Raw genomic sequence first — 8,679 nt, 5'->3', positions numbered from 1 at the left:
TGCCATTCCGCTTTTTTGTTTTTGTTTTTTTTCCTTTTTTGTCGTCGTGAACATGTAGAGAAAATAGGCTGCGTGATCAAACAGCTTGTATTCAACGGACTAAGGTAATTTGCATATCGCGTGACTGCGCGTACTGCAACTGAATGCCGATACCGGGCTTGTACATTTAGATGGGCTTATAATTAACGGAGGGGTTTATATCCGAGAGAGCTTATAAGAATATTTTGAAACTATCTATAGCTGCACATGTTGATTGAAACAGGTTTTCATTTACTGGTAATTAAGCCACAAAATACCATAATAAAATAAAACGATTAAAAATATAAAAAAATATATAAATTTTTTAATCAAGCTACGATGGCCGAAGACCTAGAGTTTATAAAATAAAACGAATTCAAAACAAGAAAAGCTAGAGGGGGCCGGGGGGGAGGAGGGGCTCATAACCGGATGTATTTTTTGGTTTACACGGATAGATAGGCCTATGACCGGAGGGACTTATAAGCGGCTCAAGCCATTTGAAAACAAATAGAGCGTGAATAAACAAAGCCATAGGGGAAGATTGCGATATCTGAAGAGGTGAGTAGTATCAATTTAAGCATTCTGAAGAGAGAGAACCACTAAGAAGGCCATGCGGAGGGCATAATTAGTATTATGAACAAGGCTGTTGTTTCCCTGGCAAATCTTGGGCTGCCTGTGATGTCTTGGGTGTCATGTAAAACCAGCGAAATGGAGCATTTTGACGATACAACGGAAGATCACGCAATATAAATAATTTTTCGCATTTTTCATATGAACAGAAACCTGCCTCAATAAATAGAACAATTGATCATGCCGATTTTAGTAAATATGCGAAGTTTCATTAGAATCCGTTCCAAAGTCATGGAAAATGATAACCCCAAACTTGATAATTTTAACAAACAAATGCATGCCTGGGTGCAGATGTTTCTTTCGTTGTAAACATTGGCGAATTTGGGGCCCCGTATTTTCATGAGTTTGCAACGGATTCGTATGAAACTCCTTATATATACTAAATCCGACACGATAAATGGAACGGTGAGGTTTATTTGTTGTTTGAATGAAAAAATTTGAAAAGCATGACCTCGTCAATAAGGTCTATGGAATAACGTCACATTCTTTCTGCGCAAAGGATTATGATTCCTGCTTAGCTTGCTTGACCTGTGGTCACCTTGGTCTGCTCGCAAACATTTTCCCGATTTTGTTGAAACGTTCCGTAACGGCGATTTATCGAAACCTGAGGACGTGTGTGCCCGAGTGGTAAGTGCCGTACTCGAAATCCTGACGTTGCGTGTTCAAGTCTGGCTTTGTCCACTAAGCTGGAGATATTTCGTAGGTAGACCCTATTTCAATTTATCGGGCATGGTTGTAAATATTCAACTGGTGAATTGTTTGTTTCTTCAAGTGACCTGCCTGAGAACAAGCTGGGCGCATTGACCGCTGAACAACTTGGACTGTATCTAGTCTATTTTGTATAATTCGAGCAAAATGCAAGTCACTCGCTATGGTCTCAAAAGAAATCAATGGAGAGGTCAGTGGTCATTACTACGGACTGCGGACTGTGGACTGCAGATGTATATCTCTGCCTTCCTTACATTTCTGGTTGACCTGCTTTTTACATTAATATATATATAGAACTAACTGCAGACTATATATATATATATATATATATATATATATATATATATATATATATATATATATATATATATAAAACGTTTGATAAAGCAAGGACGGACAACTTCTGACGGTAAAAAAAGTTAAAAAGTTAAAAATTTAAAAATTTAACTTTTTAACTTTTTAACTTTTTTTACCGTCAGAAGTTGTCCGTCCTTGCTTTATCAAACGTTTTTAAATTCATTTTTGCGGTGAGGCTTGGACTGTGAATCTTCATTGATCCTCCTGACGCAGTGGCATTCTTTGTTGGCTTGAGGCATTTTATAACCGTTATATATATATATATATATATATATATATATATATATATATATATATATATATATATATATATATATTGCGCTTATGACCATTTATCTGGATTCAATTACTGTGTAGATCGAGACGGGGCTACTGAAGTATTGACAAAAAGTTTTACTCTTACTGCTTTCAGTTGACGGTGCTGCCAATACATTGAACTGTACCGTTTGCAAAGGTTAATTTCAGCGTACAATGGCATCACGAGATCACCAGGCAGGATATTCAAAGTATTACGGCGGCCGATTGTCCAATCTGACGGCAGAATCAACAGACGATGACGTCAAGCGTGTATATGATAGCTGGGCAAGGGATTATGACAAGGTGAGGCAAAAAGTTTTATTTGAAGCTATCCCTGAGAATTAGCCGCATTCGCTGACACGCAGCCAGCAATTTAGGCCCGGGGAAGGGGACTCCTATATGAAGGGTCAGAGATGCTCCTCGGAAAATTTGGATTAAAACCCTAAAGGAGATAAATTTGTGCGTGGCTCGCGCTTTATTTGACCCATAAAGCTCGATTACCAACCGCGGTTCAGGAAAAGAGCCCGCGCTAGTAGACTGGACTCGAAAGACCTGCGGAAAATTGAGACTAAATTCGGTAGTAATAGCGCTTTTTCATTATCATTTCCACGAGTGCACCCTAAACGATACTTTGACAGCTAAAAATAGTGGCGTTTGGTGATGAACCCCAGAAGTAAGACCAGAATCCTTGAGTTATATCTTTAAGCAAGACGACGAGTACGATCGATCTTCTCATATGGGAGTCACCCCCCCCCCCCCGGGGGGGAATTTGAGTAGAATTAAACGTGTCTATCACGATTGCGGTTCGGATTGCATTGAAAATAATATAATTTTAAAGCATTGTTACCATTTTAGTACTATTACAGTACTTTTTGTTCAAATTTTTAGAAACAACATGTTTTAAAAACATGTTTCAACAGAATCATCTGTCATCTTCAGGTTAAATTACAAAGTACATAGTTGAATATGTAGTGTACGCAAAATGCTAATTGACTATAAGAACAAAAGGAAACATGACAATGTAAAATATTACAAATAAAGTTTTAAATCAACATGATAAAGTTGATGGTTTAGTGTAGGTTTTTCCCATTGAATATGAATAGCTTCTTTTATCTTAAGCTGGAGGAAAGTAGTGGAAGCGTGATCTAGGATACTGAAACAGTCATTGGCTCAAAATTGAACCATCGATTAGAGTTAAAATGTCTGCAAAACACTACGAACTAGCTCTATAATGTTTTCGCTTTAGGATATCAATTCAGCTGGTTGTGTCAACCATAAGCCGTTCGTGGAATTTTTCGATAAAGCAGTCGATGAAGTCTTCCAAGGGAGTATTGCGAAAAGTGAAGTCCGAATAATGGATGCTGGTGCTGGTACAGGACTAATTGGAGTAGAGCTTAAAAAACTTGGCTATGGTAATATCGACGCGCTGGACATCTCGCAAGAAATGTTAAATGTGGCAAAGGAGAAAAACGCCTACAAGAAATTCATATGCGCCCCGCTCAGTCACCAGCGAACTCTTGGTGTCGAGACAGACGAATACGACGCTCTTGTCTGCTGCGGAACTCTCATCCTAGCGCATGTCCGGCCAGCGGCCTTTGACGAGATAATTAGGATGGTCAGAAATGGTGAGTGACCTTCTCCTCCTCCTCCCCCAGAATGCTCCCCCTCCCTCCCGCAAGGTAAGGGGGCGTAGCCGAGTGATTATAAGGCGAGGAGGCCGGTAGATTTGTTCTCAGCAGGTAGTCTCAAATTCAACTCTTCGGTCACTCCACAGGGGACCCGAACACTCTATCAGCCGATAACATAATCATTTACATTCGTGTAAAAATAAATGAGCTGTTATTTACCTGTGCTCCTATGTCTTTTTGAGCCGTTTAATAGAAGAGATTTGAAGGAAAAAAAACTCAACAAAAACTCGAGACGCAATCGGAGCGTCATGTCTGCAAAGCGGCAGACAAGATGAGATTTGAAATGTAAACCGCCTTCGCTTCTATTCAAATATATAATCCCTTCTAAACGGCTCAAAAAGACACGCTGAGGAACACAGGTAAATAACATGCAGTATATTTATTTTACATGAATGTAAATGATTTTGTTATTGCTGATACATTGTTCGGGTCCCCTGTGGATCAACTTATCTCTGTATTCGCTTTATAATATGCTCCTGCTGGCGTTGCCGTTGCTACCGCTGTTGTTTTATTTGCATTTTGTTTTGTCGTTACAGGGGGACTTATCTGTTTCTCCATTCGTTCAGACGGAGATGATGAATTCAGTGGGAAAATAGCTGAACTTGAAAGTCAAGGAGTGTGGATTCTTGTCCAGAAAGGGCGAGTACCTCACTACAATAACGACGATATGCCGCGGGAGTGCAGGGCTTTTGTTTACAAAGTTAGCAAGAACTGAGCACCAAGATAGCAATTTTAATTCTCCATACTCGCTGTCATACAGTCCCTTTGCAATAAAATCGGAGAATTCGGAACTACATCGAAACAACATCTCCTAAAACTGGTGCTTTTCTTTATTTATCAGCTGTCCTCTTGTTAATGTGGAACAAATGGAAGATGTTACCCGTACAGCGGCGCGAGGATATGAATTAGATTATTTTCGGGTGGTATAAACAATATTTCACAAACGAGCGAAGCGATTGAGAAAAATATCGTGTTTAACTCAAGAAAATAAAATTCATATCCTCAAACCGCCGTGCAATTTTCTTTTTATCATATGGACATGAATCTACCGCTCGCCATTTTCAGGGAGTTTCCGCAAAAAACCGTGAAAAAGCTGGAAATTAATGACGTCATAGGTAACCTCCTGAAACAACGCCACTCTGGTCCCGGAGGCTGCTTTGTATGAATGTAACGAGTCGCAGTCTACTTTCCACTAAAACACTCGTGTCTGTGTAATAACTAAATATCAGTCACTTCATCTTGAGACGGAACGAAGGAGCCACTTAGTGAATCATTTCCAAGAAATGAATCGAAAGAAAACAAATAAACAGTGAAGAGGTTGGCAAAGGGATTTTGCGTGACGCATGATCGCCTTAAAATTAGCAGCTTGATTCGTAATTAAGACCAAATTAGCCGCGTGGTGCGGGACAGGAGATCATAAGGTGATGCGTGATTTGCTATTTTACAAGCACGTGATGCGTGATTTACCAATTAGATTTCCGTGATAAGTGAACGTTCTTTGAACTAGGAGGATAGCATTCATTCAAAGTAAATAAAACTAGAGTCTTAAAAAAGTTCATCAAATCGTGGCAGATGTGACACCATTTTCTGGTCTTTTTCTTCCTTTTCTTGAACTTGGTGTCTTTGATCTTCGTGGATCTCATGGTACTACAGGTCTAAACAATTGTGATACAAATTACAGGAATAAGTCAATTGAAAATAATTAAACTTTGCACAAGGACTATGAGCTTCAGTGTTAGTTTTGTCCATTTTGTCGACCGATCATTTTTGAGAGTGCATCAAACCAAGAGAATATGACACACCATATCCAAACCGGCTATCGTATAAAAGATTTGGACGAATTTCGTCCAAAAGAGCTGAAACGATAACACACGTTAGAGTTTGGTGTCATTTTATAACCGCTCGAGAAGACAGTTGTGTAAGCAACGAGAGACTACACAAGGAAAACGTTTGTGTGCCACTTAAGGTCATTCTTCACATTTGCATCGCGCATCCTTACTGCACATTATTTATGGCGTCATTAGCGCGCGCTCGTGCACGAGCATATTGAAAACATGACGGATTTGCCTTGATATTGAGCTCTGTCAGTTGAAAAATGGTTCTAGCACACCAACGAACACAGGCACCCCAATTTTTTTTCTAGTCATTGTAATCAACTAATCATAAGCTTTGCTTGAGAAAGACTGATCTAATTTCTATTGCTGAAAGTAGAAAAATAGCAGATACACTATTTTGAAGTCGGTAACCACGTCAAGAAATTTGGTTGAAATTTTTGATTAAGGATTTAGCTTTCTGTCTAAATCAGACTTAAAATGTTTATTTATGTCCGACAACAATATATTGACTGAAGTTTAATGCGTGTTCTTATGAGTCTGGGCTCACAAAGATTTTAGAATTACTGGGAATGCGTTCTTATAATAAGCATTAAATAATGCCAAAATGGGGCATTTTCAATGCCTCACTGCTCCTTAAGGAGCATGGGCACCCCCCTTTTTTATTTCAAAATTGAAGTTATCATATGACACAGTGGACAAAGTTTGAACAAAAATCTATTGTCACTTTTATTTCAGAGGAATTACCTTAATAAAGTTTGTCATAAAGACATAACTGAATTCAAAAGCCACGTTATATCCTTTACATGGGTTTCTCTTTGCTCCATCCTCGACTAGAGAGGCGCCTGTTCACAGGCCACATGCTATAAAAGTTCTTTCAACTACATGTAAGTTCAAATATCCGAGGAATCTCTTACATGTTATTACATTTACAGTTACTGTTGTTAGTAATAAACTTCCAGGTTGAAGCACTCAATGTTCCTTTCCTCAGCAGAATATCTGTACTCCACACCACAACAATTAATTAACCAAAAAGCTGAGATATTTTTGTAAAAATCCATGACATGCGAGGACTCGCAAAGTCACCTTAAGTTTAACTTGTGAATAGATAGAGATTTTCAATAGTTATCACACTTTGCTTTGCTGTCTTCAGTTGGCTAAGGTTCGATTTGAGTTGCGAGGTATAACAGAACACTTAATGACTAGCTCCAAGGGAGTTTTGTTTCCCCAAGGGTTTTGTTTTCCCAAGATTTTCAATGTTCCCCGAGGCGAAGCGTGAGAAACGTCTTCGATACTGGTTGTGTACCATTTCTAAGTTATTTGTTTGGATGATGAACATAAAATAAAGAAATAATAACATGGAACCAAACTCCATGCCATTCCTCGTTCTCCGGCGGATCATTTGCGGTCCAACTTGAGGATCATTTCCGGTCTGGGGATCATTTGCGGTGCTGTAAAGATCTCGTTGAATTACGCAGAGAATTTCCTTTTCCGTTTTGTTTTGTTCTGTTTTTTACCGGTCCACCTTGTTAGCTTGTCGTCATGAAGCTACACCTTGTAGCCTAGTAGCAATACTTGATAAATAATAAAGTCAATCACGTCATCAACGTGTCAAGTTTTTAGTTAGCCTGCAAAACTGAAGCCTGGTTTACACTAGCGACATAATGACTTAACGACATAATCGCTTGATGTCGGTAATGTGAACATCGACCTAAAGACATAAGAAAAAGATCAGTCTGTAGTTACGTTCATGCTGTTATGTTGCTATTGTCATTATGTCAGGATGTTCACATTACAAACGTTAGGACATAACGTCCTTCTAGTGTCAACTAGGCTTTACCAATCTTCACATCCCGGAACGAATCGAATTTTGAAGAGGGAGGAAAACCGGAGGTGCCTATAGAGAAACCCTAGGAGTAAAGGTAAGGGAAAGCATCACTGAGATCAGAAGTGGCCCGGATTGTTTCCTTCAGCCTTTAATGATATTTAAAATTCGTCGGTGATATATATAATGTCAATTTTCCCTGACTTTTCTTCTAAATGTTAGTTTTTCCTGACTATTCCCCGATCTTGAAGACTTTTCATTCCCCTGACCATTTTTCTGACCTGTATAAACCCTAATTTGACCGGCAAGCACACCTCATACTGAAAGACAAGGGCGACCAGAAATATCGCTATTAAATAAGTGATCAGACAGCTTTTGAAAATTCGCATGTAGTTTATTCATCTTTGCCAGCTTTACATTTGAAATCCAGTGCAACATCATGATACTTGGTGAGCTTGTTTTTATCACTTTTTCATTAGTTCTTCGCACCGCCAAAGCACCAGAAGGCAATAGAGAAATATTGAATAGGCTTGTCTTCGGGATTTTTGGTCGGGTTTTTTCTTGTTAACAAGTTAAAACCTGAGAGTTGTTGGTGTGTTTCTACTTGTTAACTTTATTTTTGGTTTTGATTTCGATTTTGGGTTTTTGAAAGTTTTGTATTTTTGTGATGTTTTTGTATTTTTTGTATTTTTTCTGTTATTTTTGTATTATTGGTATTTGTTTTTTTCGGGATGATGGTGAGGGAGTCGGTAGTGTAGTAGCTCTCATAACCTGCTTTTGTTTGATATTGTAAGCAGCTTCAATTGTTTTTAAGTCCAAGTCATTGTTTCAATTGTTTGGTCTTTTCTTTTGGCTAGGGTAGCGAGCCAATCATATTATACGTTACGAGAGCTGCTAAATCACCGAGGAAGTAGGGTATGGCAGACAGGGGTAGTGGCCACTACCCCTGTCTGCGTGCACAGGGGCAGTGGCCACTGCCCCTGTGCAGGTTTAATCATGGGAGAGGGGGTATATGAAGGTTCGGTGGGATATCCCCAATAATCCCACCTAACCTTTAAATCCCGAAAGTCTAAACCCTCCTTGTGGGGAAAGAAGGGTTTGTTTTTTTCAATTTTGAAATTTGTTTGTGTTTTTTAACTTTGTTTTGAAATATTTTTGACCCGCTCACCAAGCATACACGTGTTGCTTTTTACAAATCAGGAGGAAAAAAAAAAAAGAGACGACACTTAGAGTGCCGTCTCACTTTCTCCGTGGGCATCGCCGACGGAGATAGGGTTCCGCTTGCTCCCGTTTCTGTTCCTATAAGATAAAAAAAAAAAAGCCA

General features: G+C 39.0%; 2 protein-coding genes across 3 annotated transcripts in view; one reads left to right on the top strand and one right to left on the bottom strand.

Moving 5' to 3' along the window:
- LOC145488068 (uncharacterized) overlaps positions 1-8,679 on the bottom strand; it is a 136,217-nt gene that overhangs the window by 112,581 nt on the left and 14,957 nt on the right. Inside the window, exon 9 of one of the 2 annotated variants that reach the window (XM_081466845.1) lies at positions 7,985-8,654. The exons of the other annotated variant lie outside the window; for it this stretch is intronic. Coding sequence (XP_081322971.1) covers positions 8,595-8,654 — 60 coding nt within the window. The 3' untranslated portion in view covers positions 7,985-8,594. Of the gene's footprint in view, positions 1-7,984; positions 8,655-8,679 lie in introns of those variants that run through there. 2 annotated transcript variants of the gene reach the window in all.
- LOC145488134 (methyltransferase-like protein 27) lies at positions 978-5,868 on the top strand. The gene is made up of 4 exons (XM_081466929.1): positions 978-1,275; positions 2,126-2,313; positions 3,257-3,635; positions 4,235-5,868. The coding sequence occupies exons 2-4, from the start codon at positions 2,185-2,187 to the stop codon at positions 4,411-4,413; spliced, it is 687 nt and encodes a 228-aa protein (XP_081323055.1). The 5' UTR covers positions 978-1,275; positions 2,126-2,184; the 3' UTR covers positions 4,414-5,868.

Source organism: Orbicella franksi, chromosome 5 (assembly GCF_964199315.1).
Source record: "Orbicella franksi chromosome 5, jaOrbFran1.1, whole genome shotgun sequence".
NCBI lineage: Eukaryota > Metazoa > Cnidaria > Anthozoa > Scleractinia > Merulinidae > Orbicella > Orbicella franksi.
The sequence above is the reverse complement of the archived record's forward strand: the minus strand, read 5'-3'. Positions and strand labels throughout refer to the sequence as shown.

Excerpts from the sequence above, each read along its gene's own strand:
- LOC145488134 (XM_081466929.1), top strand. The coding sequence starts at position 2,185 with ATGGCATCACGAGATCACCAGGCAGGATATTCAAAGTATTACGGCGGC. Across the intron at positions 2,314-3,256 it reads GGGCAAGGGATTATGACAAG|GATATCAATTCAGCTGGTTG; the intron begins GTGAGGCAAAAA and ends TTTTCGCTTTAG. Across the intron at positions 3,636-4,234 it reads AATTAGGATGGTCAGAAATG|GGGGACTTATCTGTTTCTCC; the intron begins GTGAGTGACCTT and ends TTGTCGTTACAG.